Raw genomic sequence first — 26,657 nt, forward strand, 5'->3', positions numbered from 1 at the left:
TTTGTGCTGTTGCCAGAGAGAATAAGCTACAGTGCTTATTGGATTATGCAAGCTTTGACTTGAATCAGTGATGAACTAACACATACATAGTAACTCCAAGCTCCTCAGGCACAAAGGACGGGATTCTGCCTGTTACTCAGCTCATCCCACACTGCACCTTCTGATCACATATTCTCTCTCTAGGGAAGCCCACTGCTCTTTATCCCTGTGTATCCCACTCCTCAGTGGATGGTCCACTGCCTCTTGTTTCACAGTCCTTTCCAAGCTTGACTACTATCACACAGCCTTCATCTAATATGCAACTGGCCACTCTCTCCCTCAGATATCATCCTATCCTACATTAACTTTACTTTCAGCCCTCATGGCACCTCTAACACTTGTTATTTGTAGTGACTAAAGGCACAGTCAATGGAGTTAGATTACAGGGCTCTGAATCCCACATCTGCCACTTAGATGCTGTTGACTCTTGTACAATTGATGTGACTTCTTTGCACCTCATGTTTCTCTTCAATAATGTAGAGATCCTTGTAGTAACTATTTCATAGATTTGTTGCGAGGGTGCTGCTAATATATCAAACCATGAAAACGGTATCAAATTTCTGATAGGTGCTGTGCAAGACACAGTTATTTTAAGAATTATTTTTGTTGCCCCTTGATTATTATGGACAAGTACTATATCTTGTTGTTTCTGCCTTCAGAGTTTAGCACAAGCCCTAAGATGTATTAGAAGTTCAGTAACTGATAAGAGAATGGGCAAATGCAGAAGAACAAGAGAACAGGCCTTCACTCCACCAAGTTACTTCATGTCCCCTTCTCCTTGTTCCCCTGGAGTGCAGAGGGAACTGCATAGTACAAACACAAGTGGTTGTAGTGTTTGGTTGAGGGTGTTAATCTGACTATGCGACATGCACAAAGCATTTCTCTCCTGTCTCTCAGGATGGGGCGCCTGTCAGTGTCATCATCTGCATGGGAGAAAATAAAGCAAAACCAGGAAGCAGGATTGACTGCATAAGTTATAAGAACCATAGAAAATGAAAACACAGGACTCCTTTTCCAAAAATTATTATAAATTTCAAGAGGTGTCCACAGACCATTTAGTCAAATGTGGGGCCACTCTGAGTGCAGGAATCAGTTTGAATGCAGAGATCTCTGCCTATGAAGTTGATCCTATCAGGAGCCTACCACTCTACCCCTCCTCTGTCAGCTCTGGAGTATGCTCTGAGACACAGATCTAGTCTATCTTACTGCCAAATTTATTTTTATTATCATTTTTAAATTTACCAAACTTGTGAGGAAGTCTGTGAGTTCCCATGTATCCCTTACTCTGTATATTCTAAGATCTCATATTAGTATAATTGTCTCCATTAATGAACCAGACCCAGCATCTCTTTATTGCCAAATGTATTTGTTTACAACTAGAGTGAGAGGTCCCACATCTATGATCTATTACTACTCCTCTATATCCACAGCTGTCAAGAATTCAGATGCCACCATGCTTAGAAAAGCAACTTGTCTCTAAGATTTAACAATCTATCCGAAATCTAAGAATGCCCATTATATATCATGCACAAAATGCTCTTTTGATTATCGACCATTTGTTAGGCACCTGCCATGTTCCAAAAATTCTGCCTATGGTGCTACATACCCAATACATTCTCATCTTCTAGTTTTCCCATTTTATCATGATTTCTGGCTTTTCCTGGGAAAGCTTACAGTTGTTAACATCTAATAAGGAAAAAGAAAGCAAAGTAACACTGAATGCATATACGGTTTAATATACCAACAAAAGGCCCAATGGTAATGAATGAGTTCCCTAGCATGGGTCACTGGAAGAACTAATTTAGGCTATACAGTAAACTTTTTAAATCAATCCACTGGACCCCTTCTTAGATCATTTTATACAATACTCCTGCCCTGCATCTTCTATAACCCCAAACAAAATGCCTCAGAGGAAATAGTGGCAAGAAGTCCTATCATAGAGGTAGACGGTAGAACAAGGAAAAAGAAAAGAAAATAATTAGAAGGGAAGATATATTTGCTAGGAGAGGGAAATCGGGATTGGATGAGAGTAAAAGGAAATTAAAACAGAAGGTAGAAAGGGAAAATGAAGCTTCTGGCCTGGAAAAGGAATATCATTCTCAGTGCTCCTATTACACAAATGCATTGCTGGCGTACTCTATTAAAATATAAATTCAGTGAGAGGCAATAAGGCTGGCAGTAACACACATGGGCACAGAGCCAAGAGCCTCGGCTGTTGGCAGCCACTCGGCCTCGAGGGCCCCTGCGACAGAGTCCAGGTTATATCTGTCAGACACTGAACCATTGAACAGGGTTATTTCTTAGTTAAGGACTCTGATGTTGGCATTGGAACTTTCTTCATTTGGACAGCACTGCACCATAAACAAATAGTGATTGCATACCAGAGAGGAACAGAATTTACTAGGTCTGGTGAGGAACAATTGCAGGTGTAGCATTGCCTATATAATTGCAGATAGTGGAAGAGGAAGGTTTTCTCTAACAAAGTGTGTTGTTTCTTAAGGTTGTTTATGATTTTGATGAATATTTTTTAATCCCCTTTAAGACCTGGCAATAAAGCAGTGAATGAGAGAAATGTCTTTCTGGGGTAGGTAGAGGCTAGAAAGATGACCACATAAATGAGCAAGGTAATTTCATTTGGGGAAAAAATAATGAAGAAAATAACCAAGGCGAGGGAAGAGAATAACTAGTAGAAAAAGGTGAGGTTACCTTAAGAGTGGTCAGCAAAGGCTGCAGAGATAAGTAGGACTCTGTCAAGACTTGAACTGTAAGAACACTAGACCCGTTAGACATGAAAAGATATTTACATATACATTGATGGTAAAAGGAACAGCAAGTGCCAAGGTCTTGAGCTAAGGTAGAGGTTGGCTATTCCAATAAACAGAAGGAGATCCGCAAGGCTGCAATGTATGTAGGTGGGGAGATTCATTCGAGGGAATTGCAAAAGTGTGTGGAAGTCATCATGCAGGGTCTTGTAAGCCCGGGTAGGGAGTTCTACATTTATTCTACCCGGAGGGCTAAAACCAGAGTGTATGGTTTGAGTTCAGGTTTAAAGTCAAGATCACACCCTCTGCTACATGTGCAATGGATTACAGAAGCAGGAATGAGAAGTTGGAGGCAATTATGGCAGTTGAGGAAAGAAATGACAGTCTGTAGATCAGGGGAGGGAAAGAGAGGAGGAGGGAAGGAGGGCACCAAGGTGGAAGGATAGTGTCTGCAGGAGTCACTGAGCATGTGTAGGCGACAGCTCTAGACATCCTGACAGACCACCTCACAGGGGAGGCGTGGCTACTCAGCTCCTCAGTGAGCAGACACCTCACTTATTTGAAATCTATCTCTTCAGCAGCTTCAGTGATTCAGAATACAAAATTGACAAAAACAAAAAGAGCTTAACACATCTATATACTTAAGTTGCCATGGGTTACTCATAGCAGACACTGTCATTATGATCCTATTTGCTGTATTTCACAAACAAGTTTGATTTTTTTTATATAGTGTGGGTGCTCTGTTTTCCATCTCCTGAGAGATCAGACCCAGCACTTCAGAAGTAGGTACTAATATTCCTAAAGACCAGCAAGCTGAGAGCACTAGGAGGAGACAACTGATGTCTGGGGAGAAAACAGAGACTTCAACCCACATGCAAGCAAATATTGTAAATAAGCGTTCAATACTAGTTTCTTCTCAGTTTATTGCTGAGCTCATTGGTAACATGGTCCCACAGACTACAGCAGCCTTTGAAAGTACTACAAGACCATTTATTCTTGAGTGCTAAGTTCAAGGACAATTTTCCCAGCTACTCTCCTGGGTGTCTCCTTAATGCCCCCTTGCATTCCCTTCCCTGGGGGCTCTTAGGACATCATTATTTCTTCTTCCTATATGTGTCTCCCTCACGGGAGTATGGGCAGCTCTCTGATGCCTTTGCACTCCAGTATTTCCAGGGCTCTGCACAGAGTAGACACTCAACAAAATCGAGAGAAGAACTGAGAGCAGCAGCTGTTAATTTACCTTTGGAAGCAACAGCCTATAATCCAGCCATTCAGCAGCTGTTCAATCAGTAGCCGAAGCATTCCTAAGCATTAAAGAGGTTTGTGTAGGTTCAGCATAGGATGGATGGGAAGTTTTAAACCCCTGCTTTTCGGCAAAGCAGGGAAAGTGGGCCCAGGCGACAGGGCTGATATAATTACAGTTTGGGTTATGCCTGATGTGTTTTATTCTGATGTGCATATTTTGTGCTCTATACACATTTAAAGATTTAATTAAATGTTTTATTATAGGGAGCACGGTGCCAAATATCAGCATCATTACTGTTTTTTCTTCTGCAGATGAGCAGTTTCCCCTGCATTTGGTTTTGAGATTTTAATACTTCTCATTTACTTAGCAATGTTGACATGGACATGAACAAACACATCCTGCCTCTTGCTCCTGGCAGACGGTGCTTGCAATGGCAGCTCCTGAGGTCAGAGAACTGGGTCTGCCCACCGAGCCTACAGCAGTGCCTGATGGCACACACGCCCCTCGTAGGTTTTGGCTGGAACACAGACGCTCTCACCCACACCAGCAAGTATGAAGCAGCTTCCAGAATGGACACAAAACAGATGAAGGTAACATCAACACCAAAAGAAAAATTGCCAACAAAGAACATAAGTGCTCCCTAGGGAGAGTCAAAACTTCCGCCCCATGACCATCTGAGGGCCCAGGAAACCTCCTGCAAGGTTGTCTAGCATTTTTCTGCCTTCAGAAAAGCCCTTTCAAACCTGCAAAGGTAACCACAGGTCTTCATAAAGTGCAAACAGAAAAAAATAAATCTGATCCCTGTCCTTTCAGAGTGAATTGAAATATGAGATATTGTAAGTAGTCCTTATAGAGAAAATGTTCTCAGAATCCAAATTCATGTTTGATTCAGTTTTGATTGAAATGAAGCTACTTCCTTCAATAAATGACTGCAATGTTTTTTTTTTTTTCTTTATTTAAAGCAACAGAATCCTCCTTAAAGAAAAAGAAAGTGAAGAGACGCTGCCATTGCAGGATTTTCCCCTTGGCCTGAGTGAGGGAGGGGAGCCAGTTGTCCTGGAGATATCAGGCATGTGAGGGATGGGGTGGGGGATTGGGAGAAGGTTATGAGAGGCACTGGTAGCTCAGAAATCTCCATGTCAGCCTGGCTGATAAGTTACTAGACCAAAATAATACATCAGTGCTTCTTGGTGTACCTGAAAGATAATCTATGGGGGTGCAATTGATGTTTTGAGATCAGAAGATTTTTAACAGCCCTTGGCTTGACTGTTAAGGAACAATGTTGTTTTTTTTCTTTCTTCATACTATTAGTTGAACTCTTTACTTAATGTAGGGTTAATTTTAATGAGTATAAAGTTAACTTAAAATGGATCCTTGTAAAAAATAAGAGTGGGAATAGGAGAGGAGGAGGAAAAAGGGTGGGAGGGTACGTTGGTAGGAAGTATCACTGTGTTCCTGAATCTCTATATAGGAAATACATGAAATTTGTACACTTTAAATAAAAAAGAATAAAACAATAAGAAAAAAACTTCTTGATGCAAGCTGAGTGCTGCACACAAAGGCCTGACCTGCTTGTGGCCAGGAATGATGGTGAGCCGAGGAAGCTGGTGAAAACTCAGGGAATGAGGAGCTGGAGCTCCTATAGGGGACGTATGTATTCATGGGAGGTCTAGGAGTCCAGGTCACAAAGCACATACCTGTTCTTAATAAATGTAAAAAAAAAAATTAGAAGTATATGTTTGTTCTTCCTTTTCTGGGAGAAGCTACATTTCCTTCTAGTTGGCAGGGTTACAGTGTTTGTAATGGAGTCATCATTACAGGCTCATCATTCCCTGAGCTGTTCACATTTATCCCTCTCCACTTCTCAACATCCTTTCATTCTCACTGGGAAGAGTGAGGAAAGAAGACTGTAGAAGAGGAAACCCAATGGTCTGGGGAGAAACAGAATGGGATCTCATTCATGAGAGACACAGAAGAAAGGGAAGGAATTCTGCATCCTCAGTCTAAGACCAGGAGACAGCATATGACTTCCTTTGTGTCATAACTACTCCAAAGATGGGCGCTTCAAGGGAAAGAGAAAAGGAAGAGACTGAAGACATCTTCAGTCCTGCACTGGGAAGCATAAAACGAGGGTTGTTGTTGTTTAAAAATCTTCTGTTTTTCAAGATAATAATTATAACAGCAGTAACTCCAGATCCTTTTAAGATTCATTTTTCTCATTGTTTAAATCTGATTTTTGCAACATTTTACATGCTTTAATGAAAATCACTGCTTTAATTAAATTGTTCTAATGGTACCATTACAAACATACCAGATGAACAGGATTATAGTAAACAAAGAAATATATCTCAAATTGAAAATTATTTTAAAATAACTTTGTTCAATTGCCTAAATGTGACAAGTAAGACAGAATTGGAAATCAATGCAACCATAGTTTTAAATTGCTAGGATCTTAATTTTAACTAAAACTCTGTTTGCATGTAAGCAACCATCTGGATAAAATGTTTAAAATTCAAGAAGTATATAAAAAAAGGAATATATGTTTTTCTACACAAAGTCAAACACTTGGATATTTAAAAGCATATGGACTAATGCATAGTATCCTGCCTTGATAGAAAAATATTTAAAAACAAACCATCAGCCCTTAAGACATTCAGATCTGGCTAAAAAGCCCATGAGAATATTTTAGGCATGGAAAGCCAAGACATTCTGGCAAAAAATGACCTACATGAAAGATCTCTGTAAAAGAGATCCCAGTGGAAAGAAGGGGCCATAAAAGAAGGAGGTACCTTTCTCTGAAAGGAGGAGAGAATTTCCGCTTTGATTACAGCCTTGTCTAAATAAGGTCAGAGTCTGTGAAATTAAGATGCTTCCATAGCCTTGGCAGCTCATGACAAGAGCCTCGGGTGATTACTGACATCATAAATAAGAGTGTCAATTGCTAAATCAACAACAGGAGTCACTGTGCACTTACTCCCCATGTAGGATCTCTGTCCTTAATTTGTTGTATGAGAATTAATGGCAAAACTAGTCTTCCAACAGTAGTTTATACTTTGTGTGTACAGTACTTTATACTGTGTGGGTGCAAACTTTTGAAATCTTAGTATAGAGTTGATCTGTTTATAAAGATAATTAAAAATTAATCAGTGAAGAATGGGATGGGAGGGGGACAGTTTAGGGGTGGGAGCGCGGGTATGGGGGAAAATCATTATAATCCAAAAGTTGTACCTATGAAATTTACATTTATTAAATAAAAGCTTTATATAAAGCTTTATATATAATATATAATAATATAATAATATATATAATATAATAATATATAATATATAATAATAATATAATAATATAATATATATATTATATATATATATAAAGCTTTATATAAAGTACTACCCGGCCAGCATCTGGGGCCCCACGTGCGACGGCCTTGACCAGATCGTCAGCGCTGCGACCTGAGATGCACGTGGGTGACTGGATGCTCTTCGAGAACATGGGTACCTACACCGTGGCTGCTGCTTCCACGTTCAACGGGTTCCAGAGGCCCACCATCCACTACGTGATGTCAGAACCCATGTGGCAGCTCATGCAGCAAGTCCGGAACCGCGACTTCCCGCCCGAGGTGGAGGAGCCGGACGTCAGCGCCCTGCCTGTGTCCTGCGCCCAGGAAAGTGGAATGAAGCGGCACCCAGCGACTTGCACTTCGGCTAGTATTAACGTCTAGATACCACTCTGTAGCTGTTAATGGCGAGCGCAGCTTGAATTAAGGGATTTGGGGGACCATTTAACTTAATTACTGCTAGTTTTGAAAAGTCTAAGAGTAGGGCTGGCACAGCAATATGGAGGACGAGGAGATGGGGTCACACTTATCTGTGTTCCTATGGAAACTGAATATTTGTTTTATATGGATTTTTGTTCACTTTTCAAACATGCTACTAAAGAGTGTCCCGCGGCTGCTGAGCAAGTGTTTGTAGCTTATACCAAGGCAGGAGGGGCCAGAAGCTTAGTGGTGTGACCTGTTTTGAAAATAAAGTATCTTGTAATAAAAAAATTATATTAAATAAAATAAACAATATAAATTTATATATTTCTATATTTATGTTTATAAATATATTTATATTTATGTATTATATATTATATATTTATATTATAAATATATTTATATTATACTTAATATAAATACATTCATATATTTATGATATATTTACTTATAAATATATAAATAAATAATATAAATTTATAGTAAATAAAAGCTTTATATATGTATATACATATATATATATATAAAAGAAAATTCTCATGAGACTGGAGAGGAACCCTTGTGGTAGAGGTAAACATCACATATAATTTGAGTCTTGATTTGAATGGAGCCCCAGCATTCCTAACACTCCTGTGGCCTTGGCCAAATTATTTAGCCTCATTATGCAAGAGCTTCTCAGTCTTTAAAACAGGCATAATTATAACATATTTTGAAATGATTCCCACATTCAGTATCCTTAGCATTCGTATCCTTAGCATTACAGAGCATTTACACCCACTGGAACCTCAGAACGTGCCTGTTATGGATTAAACTTGGTCTCCCCAAATTCATATATCCAAGTCCTAACCCGGGAGAAATACAGAATCAATTCTTCCTCTCAGTGCTCAGAAAGAATCCTCCTGCTGTCAACTTGATTTCAGACTTGTAATCTCTAAAATTGTGTGTCTAAAAATAAAAAAAAATATGTAATTTAAGCCACACAGTTTGATATTTTATTATTGAAATCAGGAAAATTGGTACAGTGACAAAGGAACACAGGGGTTTTGCAAATGTAACTAAAATGAGGCCATAATGAATCAGGGTGAGCCCTAAATGAATGCCTAGCATCCTCAGAAGAAGGCTATGAGGGGACACAGAGACAGGGAGACACACAGAGAAGAAGGCCATGGGGCAAGAGAGACAGAAACTGGGGTGATGCAACAGTAAGCCAAGCAACACCAAGGACTGCTGGTATCCAGTAGAGGCTGGGAAGAGGAACCAACCTTGCTGACTCCTTCACTAACTCCAGAACGGAATGAGAATAAATCTCTATTGCGAGGCCCAGTGTTGTGGTTTAGCAGGTAAAGCCATCACCTGTGATACTGACATCCCATATGGGTGCCTGTTTCAGTCCTGGCTGCTCCACTTCCGATCCAGTTCCCTGCTAATGTCCCTGGGAAGTGCTTGGGTTGCTGCACCCATTTGGGAGTCCAGAAAAAAGCTCCTAGCTCCTGGCTTCGGTCTGGCTCAGCCTTGGCTGTTGTGGCCATTTGGAGAGTAAACAAGTGGATGGAAGATTTCTTTCTCTCCCTCTCTTTCTTTCTAACTCCGCCCTTCAGATAAAAATAAATAAATAAATAAATAAATAAATAAATAAATAAATAAATCCTCTATTGTGTTAAGCTATATAGTTTGTGATAATTTCTTAGGGCTTCTGTTGAAGAAATGAGCTTGGGAATGTGAAGTTAGCAAGGTCTCATGCCTTTTATCCTTGCCCTCTTATCTCTGTTCTGTATCTCTGTGCCTCTATGGTAACTGGTGTTATGGTAACCAACAGGCCTACCTGCTTGGCTAGCTGCCAACTGCCCTGTTATGTAATGGTTTGGCTCCAGGATATTATTTTCTGTAAACCTATAGAAGCTACTCGTTGCGGGGAGGGGAGGAGAGGAGGTGGCATGGCTAACTATGGCTATTGGTGAATGTGGCTGTTGTGAATGTGGCTGCTGTGGATGGATGTGAACATGTGTATGTGCCTATTGGCAGATGTGGCTGTATGTGGCTATGTGTAGGTCTCTCTGCATGTGTTGCCATAGACACAAAGGCAGATGCTTACTGTGGCCCCATTGCCACTGGAGCAAGTGGCTGTCCCTTGTACATTTCTCACCGCCACCATAAATAAAGGAGATATAAACCCACAAGCAGCTCCAAGTTGTTCTCTGACCTGTCAGAATTTGAATCTGCTTGTTCTGGGCCCTAAACCCCAGGCATACACATGCCCTAGGCAATGGACACAAGTAGAATCACATAAGGTACTCTGTCTAGTTATATGTGGTCATGTGAAGACTGATAATTAGAAAGTATGCTTCCACATCTAGTCTTGAGGTTAGAATGATCAAATCCAAAATGAGTTTTTATGATTATAACTAGCAAATTTATATTTGGTGTGATTTTTTTTTCAGAGAGAGTGTGTTTGACAGAGCTCTCACCCACCTGCTGGTTCAATCTCCAAATGCCAGCAGTGGGCAGGGTTTGACTGGGACCAAAGCCAGGAGCCTGGAACCAATTATTAGCCATCACTGATGCCTTGCAGGGTTAGCATAGGTTGGAAGGTGGAGCCAGGAGTGGAACCCAAGTACCTTGATAAATACATGGATATCTTAATTAGTATCTTAATCACTAAGTTAATCCCTGCCCCTATAGTGTGATTTTTTAAAGATTTATTTATTTTAGGCAAGAAACAGAGTTATAGACAGAGAAAGGGAGAGACAAAGATAGGTCCTCCATCTGCTGGTTTACTCCCCAAGTGGCCACAATGGCTGGAGTTGAGTTGATCTAACAACAGGAGCCAGGAGCTTCTTTCTGGCCTCCCACACGGATGCAGGGGCCCAAGCACTTGGGCCATCCCTCACCATCGCAAAGAGCTGGATGGGAAGAGAAGCAGCCTGGACTAGAATCAATGCCCACATGGGATGCCAGCACCATAGGTGGAAGCTCAGCGCACTACGCCGCAGCGCCAGGCCCTATAGTGTGATTTTTGAAATAGGTCACGTCCTAAACTAGGTTAGTACGCATCACCATTGGAGGAGGAAGAATGAGAAGAGTATTCAGAGGGCTATGCTAAAGGCTAAATGATATTCAAGAAAATCTGTAATGTTAATACAGAACTCAAAGCAAAAATTGCATCATAGTTCTTAAACTCATGGCATGTTCTATATGTGTAAATAATACACAAGCAAAGGATATTATATTGGCTAGGAAAAAGGACAGCAGTTTCTACAAAGGATTTATTTTGTAACATAACTCTTTTTTTGCTGGAGGTATAAGTCTTAAATGTTTTCAACTTCAACCCTAGTTTCTATAAGGAAAAAAAGTATTTATTCTCTGGAAAAATTGAGTTGGACAACTGTAATGGTCTTTTAATCATCTGCTTCAGGAGACTTTCTCTGCCTGTCAGTAAACAATGCAACAATTGATGTTGTTCTTTTAAGACTTTACAATCCTTTAGGTCTACTTTGTTTCAGATTCTCAACTTAAGCTGCTTAGAAGACTTAACCACATATGTCCATAACCACTAATTCAAATATAAAGTCAAATCTCTGGTTTAATCTGGTTTGCCATTCATATTCAAACCTCAAATGAATTTAACATTATAATTATTTTATTGAGTGATTTAAAAAAAAGTCACCAATTTAATTTTCTATTTGATCTGGAATCCCATGCAGACAGGCTGGCTATTGTCATTGTACTGCTTTGGATATCTTAGATCCTACATTCTAAAACAATCCATTCAAAAGGCATTTAGTTAGTTGGCCACCAAAATATTATGAACCCTTGGTCGAGACATGTAACCTCTTTATTCCTCCATAGTATTAATTAATCTCCATATTATTACCATATTAAATAAATCTATATGGCCAAATGTCTAGAACATATTAACTCACCAATGTTAATTCTATCTCCATCTCCCCTTATATTACACAAACAATTAAAATAGAAATAATCAAATGAGAGTAGAACCTCACTACCATTTCTACTCAGGTACACATGCCCATATACTCTCTACCTACAAATTAAATTATAGAATGGATTAAGCTGCTGCCTGTGATGCCAGCATCCCATATGGGAGCCAGTTCTGAGTCCCAGCTGCTCCACTTCCCATCCAGCTCTCTGCTAATGTGCTTGGGAAAGCAGAGAATAAGATGACCCAAGTCCTTGGGTCCCTGCACCCATGTGGGAGACCCAGATGAAACTCCTGGTTCCTAGCCCAGCCCTGGCTGTTGTGGCCATCTGTGGGGTGAAATCAGCAGATGGAAGATTTCTCCATCCTCCCCTCTCTCTGTAACTTTGCCTTTTAAATAAATCAATCTCTTAAAGAAAATCACGTACGCATATTTTTTAATCCCAAATTTCCTATTTTGTTAAAATTCCCATCTTTCTTGCATACTCAAGGATATTGTTTCAGCAGCTCTATCATCCTTCCCTTAATTAACTGCTCCATTGTTATTACATGCAGATATTCTGTTATTTCTTCCACCCTAAAGTACAGCAGCAAAACAACCATTGTCATCCTCACTACTTCATTTAGTTCTGTTATCTTTTAGAGTGAAACTCCTTTAAGATAACTATTTATGCACAATGCCTCTAAATCTTCTCCCATTCTCTCTCAGACCCACTCCAGTGTCTAAGATCCACACCAGCACCCACACCGTCCCACAGAAGTTCATTTGGCAGAGTTGATCACTGTGTCTACTTTGAAGCATTTGACAAACTTCCAGGCCAACAAAAGATTCTTATTTTACCTTATCTCTCACATATAACACATTTTCAGTATTCATTGCCTGTATTTTCCCCCAGATATCTAAATGATATGATGTCCTTTGGATTAATACTTGGTCCCTTTTACATTTCTCCTTCATTTGATTCATTTTATTCTCACTTAACGTCATGACTTTAAAATCTTTACTTTTATATATAATGATTCCCAAATTTCTATCTCTACCTAGACTTCTCTCCGGAGCTTTGTTCAGGAAACTGGATCCTTGATGTCCATACTGGGATGTCCAAGAATTACATCAAATTTAACATGTCCAAAAATAAACTTATCATCTTTCTACTGTGCCTGTTCCCAAACCATTCTACACTCCTGCTTTTCTGTCTTAGTTGATGGCAAATTTATGCTTTCGAGTATAAGACCAAAAATCTACAAATCATTACTGACCAAGTTTCTCTCTTTTGTAACCCACAACAAATTTATCGATAAACATTATCTTCAAATGAACACTATGAGAAATGATGACTTGATCAGCCCTTGCCCTGACTGTTGATGAACAACTTAATACATTATCCCTCTTAGTATTTTTTTGTTTGTTCTATTTAATACTTTTGGTTGAATACTGTAATCAATACACAGTTATTCTTAAGTGTTGAAACTTAACTGAAAAGTGATCGCTGTTAAATATAAGAGTGGGAATAAGAGAGGGAAGAGATGTGCAATTTGGGACATGCTCAAGCTGACTTGCCAAAAACAGTAGAGTTAGAAACATACCAGGGGATTCCAATTCAATCCCATCAAGGTGACATGTACCAATACCATCTCACTAGTCCCAGTGATCAATTTCTGTTCACAATTGATCATAATGATAGAACTAAGAGCCAAAGGGATCACATGAACAAGACTAGTGTCTGCAAATACTAACTGATAGAATAAAAAAGGGAGAGAATGATCCAACATGGGAAGCGGGATACACAGCAGACTCATAGAACGGCAGATGTCCTAAACAGCACTCTGGCCTCAGAATCAGTCCTTAAGGCATGCGGATCCAGCTGAAAAGGCCATGAGAGTATTTCAGGCATGGAAAGCCAAGACACTCTGGCAAAAAAAAAAAAAAAGAAAAAAAAATGACCTGAATGAAAGATCTCCACGAGTGAGATCCCAGTGGAAAGATGGGTCATCAAAGAAGGAGGTACCTTTCTCTGAAGGGAGGAGAGAACTTCCACTCTGACTACGACCTTGTCTAAATATGATCAGAGTTGGTGAACTCAAAAGGCTTCCATAGCCTTGGCAACTCATGACAAGAACCTAGGGTGATTACTGATGCCATAAACAAGAGCGTCAATTTGTTAAGCCAAGAACAGGAGTCACTGTGCACTTACTCCTCATGTAGGATCTCTGTCCTTAATGTGCTGTACATTGTGATTAATGCTATGACTAGTACTCAAACAGTATTTTTCACTTTGTGTTTCTATGTGGAAGCAAACTGTTGAAACCTTTACTTAAAATATGCTAAACTGATCTTCTGTATATAAAGAGAATTGAAAATGAATCTTGATGTGAATGGAAGGGGAGAGGGAGCGGGAAAGGGGAGGGTTGTGGGTGGGAGGGCAGTTATGGGGGGGAGCCATTGTAATCCATAAGCTGTACTTTGGAAATTCATATTCATTAAATAAAAGTTAACAAAAAAAATACATACAGAATGCATCATTTCCCTTTTTACTATCCTTGTCTGATCCTGGATAATGCTCATGTCTTAGCTGGGCTACAACAGCCTCCTCCTGCTCTGCCCATTTCTTCCCACTCTCCAACAACCTACTTTCAATTTATCAACTAGAACGATCATTTTAAATTGAAGTCAGTCAGATCATTCTATATCTCATTGCCTCCTTTTTTTTTTTTTTTTTTTTTGGACAGGTAGAGTTACACACACACACAAAGAGAGAGAGAGAGAGAAAGAGAGAGAGAGAGAGAGAGATCTTTTTCCGTTGGTTCACCCCCCCAAGTGGCTGCCACAGCCAGCGCGCTGCTTCGATCCAATACCAGGAGCCAGGTGCTTCCTCCTGGTCTCCCGTGTGGGTGTAGGGCCCAAGGACCTGGGACATCCTCTACTGCCTTCCCGGGCCACAGCAGAGAGCTGGACTGAAAGAGTAGCAACCGGGACAGAACCAGCACCCCAACCGGGACTAGGACCGGGGGTGTGGGCACCACAGACGGAGGATTAGCCTAGTAAGCCGCGGCACCAGCCCTCATTGCCTCTTTATTTCTCTTGGTTCTAGAAATGCTATATTCCCAATCATCCCTTAAATATACAGTGATGACTTCCACTTTAATGCCTTCATATTAATTCTTTGCTTTACTCTTTCCCTAGATATCCACCTTAACTCCTCCAGCCTTTGCTCAGATACGAAGTGCTGTGATCATCTTATTCAAAAATAAACTTTGAGCTTCTTGTCTGCTCCTCTGGTCCTCCCTTCTTTGCTTATTTGCCCCCTTCATGCATTTTCTTAACTTAGGTGTTTATTGTGTTTATTCTTTACAACCCATCTCCATGCACTAGTATATAGGCTTCAAGAGAACAGGATTTTCCCCCTCTTTTCTTCACATATATTCTTGGATCTGGAATATTAATCAGCACAGGGTAAGCAATCAATACATATTTGTTACATAAATAAATGCATTAGTTAGAAATATAGGGACCAGAAGGAATTACATTCTGAAATGTAATCCCCTTTTAGAATCCTAAACACATTGACAGTGATAGGTGTCAACACTGCACATATTTAATTAGGGAAAAATCAATCCCTCTGTTAACCAACTAACCAATAAAACACAAAATTGTGGAAAAGGCTCTTGGATAACATTAAGGTTACATCAGGCAAAGACTGTTAAACACAATATACAAAAATGTTTTTGAAATTTAGGAACAAAATGCTCAAAGAGTAAGAAATTGTACCAGAACCATCTGTAAAGATTGTAATCTTCTGCACAGTAAAAATTGTGTTAAATAAAAGACTGACAATGTCTTACAAGTGCATAAATTAAAATGAATTCTGTATTTATCTTAGAAGAGCTATGCAAATAATAATTACAATGCAGAAGATGTACAAGGCTACACAACTCTGGAGTATCCATGAGCCAATAAATGTTTGTGGATTTTCTGGCTACATTGCTCCTCCTTTTTATGCTCACTGCCTACTATGTGACCAATTTATTGTTTTTTGTCAATTCTCATAAAAGAGCAACCTAGACAAAGGGAAATGTAAGCAAGTTAGAGCTACTCCTTGGTAGCAACCAGTAGATACATATTGAGATCTTAGTCTGGATAGCAAGAAATATCTACTATTAAAAGTATTCACTAAAATGAGTACTGAGTATGTTATTGGAAACTGGTAACATTGGCTCGACCCAATTCAGTCAAAGTGCTCACTAAGTTTCACAAAATATTGAGAACTCATCAAAAACAGATATAATGATATATTTGGATGTGTATAAAAAGGAAGATAGAGTAGGGAGAAGAATTGAGACATAAAAGCCTCTGCTACAGAAATCTTGAACAGGAAGGAGATAATTTATCATAATGAAAATTCATTCATTGTAAGAACTGAAGCCACACCTGCACTTCTAATTTCTCAGTACCTGTTTCCTTATTAGCAAAAAAAAAGAGATGGTAAGGGACTATTCTAATAAAATTACTGTGATGATTAAATGGACACATTATGCAAAATACCTCAAAGCAAACACCTGCCCTTCATACTCAAATTCTAGGTTCTGTCATATTATTTTCTCTATTAGTCCAAGTGTGGACAGTTATCTCATTTTAAGAATTCACTCTTCTTTTAAATTTTGCAAGGATAAACTTTCAAGAAATAGATACAGAATAATTAACATATGGCTAAATCTATCATGGGAAATATAAAAAGTTAGGTTAGGAAGTGCAACTGGGAATGGTTTTAAAACAAGAGGCAGACTATGGATAAAAAATGTGCATTTTCGGCTGGCGCTGTTGCTCACTTGGCTAATCCTCCGCCTGTGGCACTGGCACCCCAGGTTCTAATCCCAGTCGGGGCGCTGGGTACTAGTCCCGGTTGCTTCTCTTCCAGTCCAGCTCTCTGCTGTGGCCCGGGAGGGCATTGGAGGATGGCCCAAGTGCTTGGTCCCTGCACCCACATGCGAGACCAGGAGGAAGTACCAAGCTCCTGGCTTCAGATCGGTGCAGCACTGGTAGTAGCGGCCATTAGGGGAGTGAACCAATGGAAGGAAGACCTTTCTCTCTGTCTCTCTCTCACTGTCTATAACTCTACATGTTATAAAAAAATATGCGTTTTCTTCATATGCATAGTATATATTGTAGAAGATCATTTAAAAATTATAACACAAAGTTTCTTGAAGGAAAGAGAATAGTTTCTTACTTTTATACAGACTAAAGTGCAGAAACTGCTTCATTCTTTGTATAGTTACTTGAATGAATTTTTATGAGAAGAGGGTTCTTTTTTTTTCATTCATTACTCCCTTGAATAGTATGAACCTTATAATTGGCAATTACACAATATTTCTCAATGAATACAGTATGCACAGATTAGCATGTACCTAGCACCTAGTTTTAGGGTTCATCTGTCTCTGTAGGTGATCATTCAACTTAACAGAGGTAAATAATAATAAGTCAAATGCTCATTAGCATTTCCCTAAAGGGCAGCATGACTATTCTCACAGTTCCTGAACCATCATTTATAAACCTATGGAATTCTTCGGAAAAAATGCATAGTTCCATATGCAATATGCTAGTATATACTAAACAGATATAATAATTTCTAATATTACTCTTGAAATGATCATAATAGACCCTTCATCATAGAGAATGACAAAAAAATTATACTTGAAAAAAATTCAAAGACAAACTAAATTTTCGCTTTTGCTTAATTAAAAATACTACTTATATAGAAAATTACAGTTGAATTTTTGTTCAGATTTTGGGATAAAATACAAACAGCAAATAAATGAGCAGAACTTATTTAATAATATCAGTTTTATTGAAATCCCAACCAAAATAATTTTTGGAGTGCTTCACTAAGGATATATAAAAGCACAATAGGTTTGGACTACAAACCATACTGGCTCAAATGAGCATCTATAGAGCTTTCCTCTCTCTCATTATGAATCAGTTCTTAGTGTGCCAAGGTAAACAGTATGGACTACATACCTCTTTGCCAACTCTCTTATAAAGTGGATGGAACCAATAATCCAAAAAACAAAGAGAATTAATTTTCTAACAAGTCCTTGTCCCTTTGAAGTTACATGATAAGAAAGGTCACTTTCTCACTAACTAGCTTATCTTTTGATACCTTTATCTTTTTCTTGATCATACATATTTTTCGGTATTATGATCTATTTATGCATTGTTCTACAACATCTTTATTTATGACTTTGCAAATCAACATCTTTGTGATAGGAGGCAAAAGTCACTTAGCTAATTACACATACTTGATAAGCTGCATAATAATAACCACTGTAAAACTGCACATTAATGGAAGGCATATAAATTACTGCAGTTATTCTCATTTATGGACAAACAAAATACTTTTTTTAGTTGTTTAAAAACATCTTTGTTGCCTCCATATCCATCTCGTTAAGTACACTGTGTTTTTAACCCAAATCACGGCATCAATTTTAGAAAATGGGGATTTAATCCCATTATACCAGCGTCAATGAAATAACAGCAAAAACAAAATAAAAGTCAGTTTAATCAAATACTTCTAATCTGCAGTTGAGAATTCTGTTATATGAAATATTTTTCATATAATACAATCTCAAGTATAACAGAACAGGTTAGACACATCCCACAAGGATGTTGTAGTGAAATCTGAGTTGGTCCAGCCAAAAGATTAGAAGCAGAGAGAGAGAGAGAGAGAGAGAGAGAGAGAATGTACAGCACTAGAATATTAATATGACTTCTGTATGAAGATTGGAAATCCTACAAAGTAATAAATAAGGTCAAAGCAACACTTAGATGATTTACTACCATAGAAAATCATACTCCCTATGAGTGATTTACTGAATGTTATATAAAAATGCAGTGTGGACAAGCTACATTCAGATGCAAGCTTGCAGCTGTCAGTATCTACATTTGCTCAATCTGGCTAGAGGATGATTTGAAGGTTGATTTAATTGTAGCTTCTGAATCATGTTCTTCCCTATGTTTTAAATTGTTTAACATAAATATAAAAATGTTAAAGTAATTTTTAGTCTGTAAATATTTAGTATAAAATCTGCAAAATCTTATTCTTTTCTGGAAGACAGAACTGAAAATAAAAAGACTGCCTGAGAAACAACATCATTACTTACTAATGGTTATTGTCCTATAGGTATGGCAAATTACCCTTGTGATGAAAAATTTCAATAGAGAGTTCAGTAGGAGAAAAAAATCAACAAACAAAAAATGACTCAACAGACTTAACTGATCAATTTTAAGAGGTACACAAATCTCATGTGTAGAAGAGTTCAATTTCAGTTCTTTAAAGGCAATATCATAGCCTAAGTATCTTCTCCATTATATGCAAACTCAAAGTAGAGATTCACCTCTTGCTTTTGCTACCAGAGCTGGAACACAAGGCACCACCAATGAACCTTGCTGATGTCATCTACTCAGCCAGAGCTCTCCTTGACCATCTTTCTATTCCTTGATACACTTCATCACATTTTAGATTTCACCTAACCATTCACTTTCCAGCATCAGCAAATAATCCTTAGGGAGAGTATCTTGTCCTTCCTCTCCAGGTTTTTTTCCCCCAGTTTTATTTTCACTTTTATACATACCTCCTTTTCTACATATTTTCTTGCCGGGTTTTCTGGCACATTCCTTGGATATTCTTTTTACTGAAAAATGAATAGAAGACTAGAAAATAACATGGCGCTCCATCACAGACCGCCGGAACATGCAACACCACTGTCTAACTTAAACACTCCTGCATTTACTGAGTGCGAAAGATCCCCAGTTCGTTGAGCCTGCACATGCAATGAGGAAATGTTGATGCGTCTTCTCAGAAGTCATTTGGTAGGAAATGGAAATTAGGAACCCATTTCTACCTAAATATACGTGCTGTGGAGGAAAGAAAATGAGTAGGCACAGGAAAAAAAAGAGATACACTGACACACATAAATAAAAAGAGCAGCATGCACGCATGTAAAATATGTCTACATGCCAACAGGAAAAGCCATGCATACTACCAGTACACATGAATTAATATTGTTAGAACTTAGAATAGAAAATAAATCTATAAATATAGTTCCTTGTTTTTTTTTTTTTCTGCAATAAACTCACCATCCTCAGTTGGGACATAAATGTTTAAATACAGGCAGTCTTCACTCTGATCTTGCACATACGATGAAACCACATCCAGGTTGTTAGTAAACCACACAGGAAGCATGACTTCTGGCAGTCTTCCATCAATGATATTCTGGGGACACACAGGAGCAAACTGAGTGGCATTCCTGATGTCTGACCAGGGCGATGGTGGTTCTGGAGGCTGAAAACGATGTTCTCCTGTTGGGGGAGCTGCATATGGAACTCCGAGAAACTGAATAACAGGCCCCAAAATTTCATTATTCAGTTCTTTCTTAATCCCTCTTATCTTGCCGAAGTTGGTAGTCACCAGTGGGTCCATATCATCCAATTTTTGTGAGAGCACATGGGCAGCCTGAAGCAAACATCCCAACATAAAGAGAGTCAATGAGGCACCCACTCCCCTGTGCACCAAGCAGGACATCACTGCTCTCCAAACATAACTGAGCCGTGTGCACCTGGCTGGTGCCATGGTCCCACATTAGTTGCCTGGTTTCAGTGAGGCAGATGTATTTATATCCACTTCAGAAAGAGTGTATAATGGCAGAATATGCTTCCAATTGCTCAAAGGTGAGCTTGTTCAGAAAAGCTCAGAAAGATCTTTATGCAGCAAGTATTTCCCACTGATTTCACTTGTATCGAAGAAACATCTTCAATCATCACTATTTACCAGACCGCATCCTATTGACCATTCTGTTTCCCAGAGTAGCAATGCGGCAAGAGAGGCCATTGACTGTAGACTTCCCTCTTATAAATCAAATCCAGTTAGCTGCAGGTCTATATCCTAGAGAAAATGAAAATAAATCATTAGTATGAATAAGAAGAAATAGAGAGATAACTAGCTATTTTACAAGCTACAGAAATACATTAATAGTGACTAGAATCAGGCCAGTTACATAGAACCATAGAAAAATTATGGTTTGATGTGAGATGACAAGTGAAATAACAGACTATTGGATTATTGAGAAACTTGCCTGCTGACTTTATATATATTTAAGTGGAAGCAGGCCATGCCAAAATATGTGGTTTCAGAAACAACTCACAGTAAAGTATTTTTTAAATGCAGAAGGTTGTGTGTGAAATTTCCCTTTTATTGAGTTTTCAATCACTTCAACTGACTACAGAATTAATCAACAAACCTACTCAAAATTAGAATCTAATAGAAAACCTTTTAAAATAATTGATAGTGAAATGCACAACTCTTTAAGAATGACTATATATTGAAAATAAACAATAAGGGAATTCTCAATCCTAACTCTATGCTTATCCAAAAAACAAAGGTAAGGTTAGAGCAAGAAAACTAGAACTAGTTCAACTATCATTATATTAAGTGCAACTACCACAGAAACTCAACTTCCTTGTTATCCCTCAAAAGTTTGCATAAAACTTTGGCTATAGATTCCCCCACTTTCATTTAAGACTCAAAAATTTAAAGGATAAAATGTCTTTAGACACAGCTTGAAAAAGAGGAAGAAGTTGGCATCTGCTTTGCAAAGTTATTTTATCTCCTAGTTGCATATTTTAGATATCAATAAATTTGCAATGTGAATTTCTGAGTCAAAGTCAATATATTTTAAATTACAAATGTTGTCTCATGGTCTGGTAGAGATCAAAGGAAGAATACAAAAAAAGAGTATGGTAATTTAAAAGAACAATCATAGCCAATCATGGCATCTCGCATATTTACACTAATCAAATATCTAACACTGTTGACTCAGTTCGACTTAAAATGCATCAGAATAAGCTGTAACATTCAGTGCAGTGCAATTCTCAGTGTAATTTTAAATTAACTGCCAAATAGCATACAGCTCAGAAAATTTGTCTCTTCTTGTTCAAGCAACCTTTTAACATGTTCCCTTTGAAACTAATCGTGTTGATTTGTATTAGAAATAGTTCTATCCTGTCATATTATGGGAAGATTCCTGAAGAAGTGCTGCTCTGCCAGCGAGACTGCCCTGACTTGCTATTATTTAAAAGGAGATTGTAAAAACTATATAGGGCAGCAGGAGATTTGGTTCTGGGCTGGTGTTCCTTTAGCTCTCAACAGTCCATCACAGAAAGCAATAAGGAGATAAATGTCTATATTCTGAAATACTTCAGTCTGTGAATTCATATATGTTTGCTGTGAAAGCATATTATCATACATAAGACAGGCTTAATCCCATCCCTTGAATGCCCTACAACTCTAGCACTTATCTAAGACTTAGCTACACAAACCCATTTCTATAAAGAGTATATTATGCTTATTCTCGTACAGAATCATGGTGGGCCAGAACGTAAGATTAAATCTTTCTTGGTTGTCTTTTTACAAGAGCCCAATTTTGACACCTCAAATGGAGAACCTGAGGCCAGGCTTTCAATGTCTCAAACACCAATTTTTACTTAGCCTAATTTTCAAGCACGGCACTTCGCAAAAGTTCTTCAGATAACTGATACCTTATTAATACAAAATATTTGGTTATTTGTTAACAAAATAATGCTCCTTTTTTATACTCACAAACCCTTAATTGTGTTAATAATAAAGTGGCTCCTGTTTCCCACTAATGTGCTATTTTAATACAAATTGCACATGATTGCTTGCCATGGTGAATGTTCAAATTTTAATGAGGTTTAGTTCCTGATGTTATAAAAATATCCCACTTTACATGTATGTAGGTATGTTACAAAAATATCCCACTTTACATGTATGCAGGTACAATAGTATCTATTGCACTGACTCAAAGATCTTGCAAAAGTCATCATTATAATGACAGACATCCAAGTCTAATGTGAAAAATGCAGCTTGTTTAGATCACTGGAAAAATGCATATATGTCTCAATGGAAAGGCTCTCAAATTTGTTGGCACATTTTTCCCCCCTCCTTTCTGATGCTTCCTTAGTATGTGCCAAACCCTTCACACAGTTACATCTACTGACAACAAGCCTATAAAACAGGTTCAACAGTTATGCCCTTGTTCTCTAGAACTAAGACCCAAAGCAGTAGCATCTCCTGGCCATAGGCTCTCAGAAAACCAGGAGCCCACTGCTGTCTGAATTAAAGGCTACCCTCTTGATCGATGATAGACTCTCAATTCACAGTTACCACTTTTTAAAAGATTTATCATAGTGTATTTTAAATTGGACTATCAAAGTGTTTTATATTTCTTCAGAAGACAGAGTAAAAGCTCTGACAGTTTCACAGAAACAGAGAAATTGAAATGATCTACCCTATTGTTATTGGAAGTTTAGATTTTATTTTGCAACTCTCTGTTAAAATGTTTCTTTGTCCTCCAAGCAGTGATCCTGAAGGCAGTTGTTACACAATTATACAGATCATGTTAAAGCAATGATTTGTATAATTTGTCACTAAAAAGAATAAAGAAATCTTAACACAACTTTAGTGTCTACTAATGGATACTGATAAATTATGATATAGTCACAAATTAGAATTTAAAAATCAGTAAAAATAAAGGGCCTATAGATAAATCAAACATAAACCAAAAGTTTTTTAATAAAATGAATCACAGAAAATTAGATACAGCAATATACTACTTAAATAAAGCTAAGATACATAAATACATAGTAGGTGATAGTTATCACCTCTGGTTAAAGAGAAAATTAAAGAACTTAATTTCATGAATTAACTCACGCCTAAAATGGATAATCTGTGTTGAGATCTTAAAAGATCAGTAATCAATGACAAGTTTAACAAAATCTTTGTATTTCAAAGTATTGGGTGATATACACACACATATTTTCATTGTGGAATTCTCTGTATGCTCCAAATATTCTTAAGTAAATACACTGAAATAACAATGTCAGAAAACTCACATTCAGCAGGTCAAGCCAATCATATCTCCTGTAGATTAGCCTATGTACTGATCCACACAGGGCTGCCCCACCAAGTCTACAGTTAGAGGAGACACTAGCTCATCAATTCTTCTGTGAGGAGATAATAGCTCATCAATTCTTCTATCATTTCTAACTTTGAGTTAAAGCATGTATGGTTTCACAAGAAAAATAAAATGAATACCTTTTTTTTTTTTTTTTTTTTTACATACAGGCAGAGTGGACAGTGAGAGAGAGAGAGAGAGAGAGAGAGAAAGGTCTTCCTTTGCCGTTGGTTCACCCTCCAATAGCCGCCACGGCTGGCACACTGCGGCCAGCGCACTGTGCTGATCCGAAGCCAGGAGCCAGGTGCTTTTTCCTGGTCTCCCATGAGGGTGCAGGGCCCAAGGACTTGGGCCATCCTCCACTGCACTCCCTGGCCACAGCAGAGAGCTGGCCTGGAAGAGGGGCAACCGGGACAGAATCCGGCGCCCCGACCGGGACTAGAACCCGGTGTGCCGGCGCCGTAAGGCGGAGGATTAGCCTAGTGAGCCACGGCGCCGGCCAAAATGAATACTTTTTAAAAGCACATCATAAATCATATTATATTTTGTCTCATGTGTTAATTCATCAAAACATCTAGGCCCTCACCTATTTTGCTCATGAGTGGTTCAGTTCAAGAGAACTGTCTGGGATATTCGGCCATTGCACTGGGTGGCCATGTTCATCCAACCTTTCATTCAATATTTATTTGGTGTTTACAAAATGCAAACTAATGGGATAACTGCTGTGGAGAATTTAAAGACAAGTACATTCTACTCATTGTTCCTAAGCAGCTCACAATACTGTAAAGAGATAGTTCACATTTTAAAAAAATGGCTCTACTGCAGGATATAAAGTGATATGTGCTTAATAAATATATAAAGAACAGGGGACGGGGGCTGGTGCTGTGGCATAGCTGGTGAGGCCACCACCTGCAGTGCCAGCATCTCATATGGGTGCCAGTTCAAGTCCTGGCTGCTCTATTTCTGATCCAGCTCTCTGCTGTGAGCTAGGAAAGTAGTGGAACATGGCCCAAGTACTTGGGCCCCTGCACCCACATGGGAGACCTGCAGGAAACGCCAGGTTCCTGGCTTCAGAACCCAAATTGCTACTACTGAATTTCCTATTTGAAAGCAAATAATACTTTCATGAGTGTGTGTATAAATGCACTTCAGTATCTTTATATCCATCATACAATCAATATAAAAATCCTTTACATAATGCAAACTTGACTAAATCTCAGCTTATCTGGATTGACTACCAGAGCTTCCAAGCTTGACGGTGACCATTAGTCATTACTAGAACAATATGCGGTCGATCCTTGTTATTCATGGCAGATGTTCTCTAAAGTCACCGCAAACACTAAATTAGGTAACACATTTATTTATTCCAGGGATACATAAATATATATTTTCCGTGATTACACATTGTAAACTTAAACCCTTAAAACAACTTATCCTAGTAGATTTTATTTTCTTTACAGGAGAAAAACTGAGGCTCAGAACCATGTGCCTGAGGCTACCCCACTAATAGGTGTCAGAAGTGGAATTTAACACCCACATTTACTGGTCCCACAGTGGAGTTTCTCGTACTGCACAGTGACACCTCTGCCAGCTCCATACTGTTCTAGAGCTGAAGCAAGAATGCAATGTATTGGCTTGTTTGATCAGCTGGAAACGTGCTCACAGAGCAGCGAAGGTTTATATTGCACTGGTTATGTCTGTGGACTGACTGAGAAAGGGCTGATTTTGGGGTTATGAATAAATTCTAGTGAATAAGTAAATTTGCAAATGCAAAAATCAGGAATAGTAAAGAACCACTGTGATAACTAAAGAAAAACGTTTTCTGCTTATGGGTCTGTGAGTTGTTTTGAAGTCATGCCACACCAGTTGTCAATAATGCTTAGTAATGATAATCGGACTAATTTGATTTAGTAATGACAATTTAACAAATAATTTGATTTAATAACAACTGTGTGGCTGTTTTCAATGGCTGAGACTGGCTGTGTATCTGGAATGTACCCACAGGGCCAGCTCACTGCAACAGAATCTGACCACTAGCAGACTCCGGGCTTCCTGTATGGAGATATTTCACACTGGTTGTGGTTCAGGAACTGCAAGCAAAGAATGTCCTGTGTGACCTGGCAGTGGGAGAACAAAGAAGTGTGAGTATGAGATCTTCAGACCCTATTTAATGCATATCCTTCCCCTGTGGTTCCTGACCTACATTCTTTCCTTATAATAAACCTGTCCAATATCTATGAGCTATTTGGGTCTTTTCAGCAACTGAACCCTTAAAGTAACTAATGCGTAACTCAGTTTTTCTTTTTTTTTAAGAGATGACTAAACAAATACATGCAGTCATACAAAATGTTTTCAGACTCTCAAAGAAGAGACAGGTCAATCTCCAGGTGCCGGATTATGAAAGAATTCATAAATCAGAGGGAAAATGAAGTGTGCTCAAAGAATAAAGATGATCTGGACAAACAGCAATGGTAACAGAAGGAATCACAGAGGGCAAGGCACGTTCTAGGAAGAGTGTGAGCAGCGCAGAGTGGACGCTGTGATGGTCACCGCCCCTGGGGGCCACTCACACTGCAACGACTGCTCCGCTACAGGATCCAGAGACGGAACGGCTATGAAGAGCCATCCCAAGCCTTGGAGCTCCTGTGAAACCAGCAGAGGGAGGAGCTGACACAGAGTCCCTCACTCCCTTACAGGTACTGTTCCTCATGGTACGTCCCGCTGAACTTCTTACACGCAAACCTCTATCTCAATGCCTTACCCTTCGCTAGGAAATCTCACAGAAAGGAAAGAAAATGCCTTGTTAAGGGGAAGTACGGTCTAGTTGCGCCAGAGCCCTGAGTTCTTGAGGATGGGCGTTGAATGAGGCTCAAAAGCCAGGCTAGAAGCAAA

The 26,657-nt window shown here is 38.8% G+C and overlaps 1 protein-coding gene across 10 annotated transcripts in view; it reads right to left on the reverse strand.

The window, feature by feature from the left end:
* Positions 1 to 26,657, reverse strand: part of NLGN1 (neuroligin 1) — a 926,201-nt gene that overhangs the window by 697,958 nt on the left and 201,586 nt on the right. For 6 of the 10 annotated variants that reach the window (XM_051859134.2, XM_051859135.2, XM_051859137.2 and 3 more), the window contains exons 2-3: positions 19,873 to 20,677; positions 19,368 to 19,427 (exon numbers count right to left, since the gene is read on the reverse strand). In XM_051859134.2, coding sequence (XP_051715094.1) covers positions 19,368 to 19,427; positions 19,873 to 20,365 — 553 coding nt within the window. In that variant the 5' untranslated portion in view covers positions 20,366 to 20,677. The remainder of the gene's footprint in view (positions 1 to 19,367; positions 19,428 to 19,872; positions 20,678 to 26,657) is intronic. The other 4 variants (XM_051859140.2, XM_051859138.2, XM_051859141.2 and 1 more) reach the window with 1 other exon arrangement.

Source organism: Oryctolagus cuniculus, chromosome 4 (assembly GCF_964237555.1).
Source record: "Oryctolagus cuniculus chromosome 4, mOryCun1.1, whole genome shotgun sequence".
Lineage (NCBI taxonomy): Eukaryota > Metazoa > Chordata > Mammalia > Lagomorpha > Leporidae > Oryctolagus > Oryctolagus cuniculus.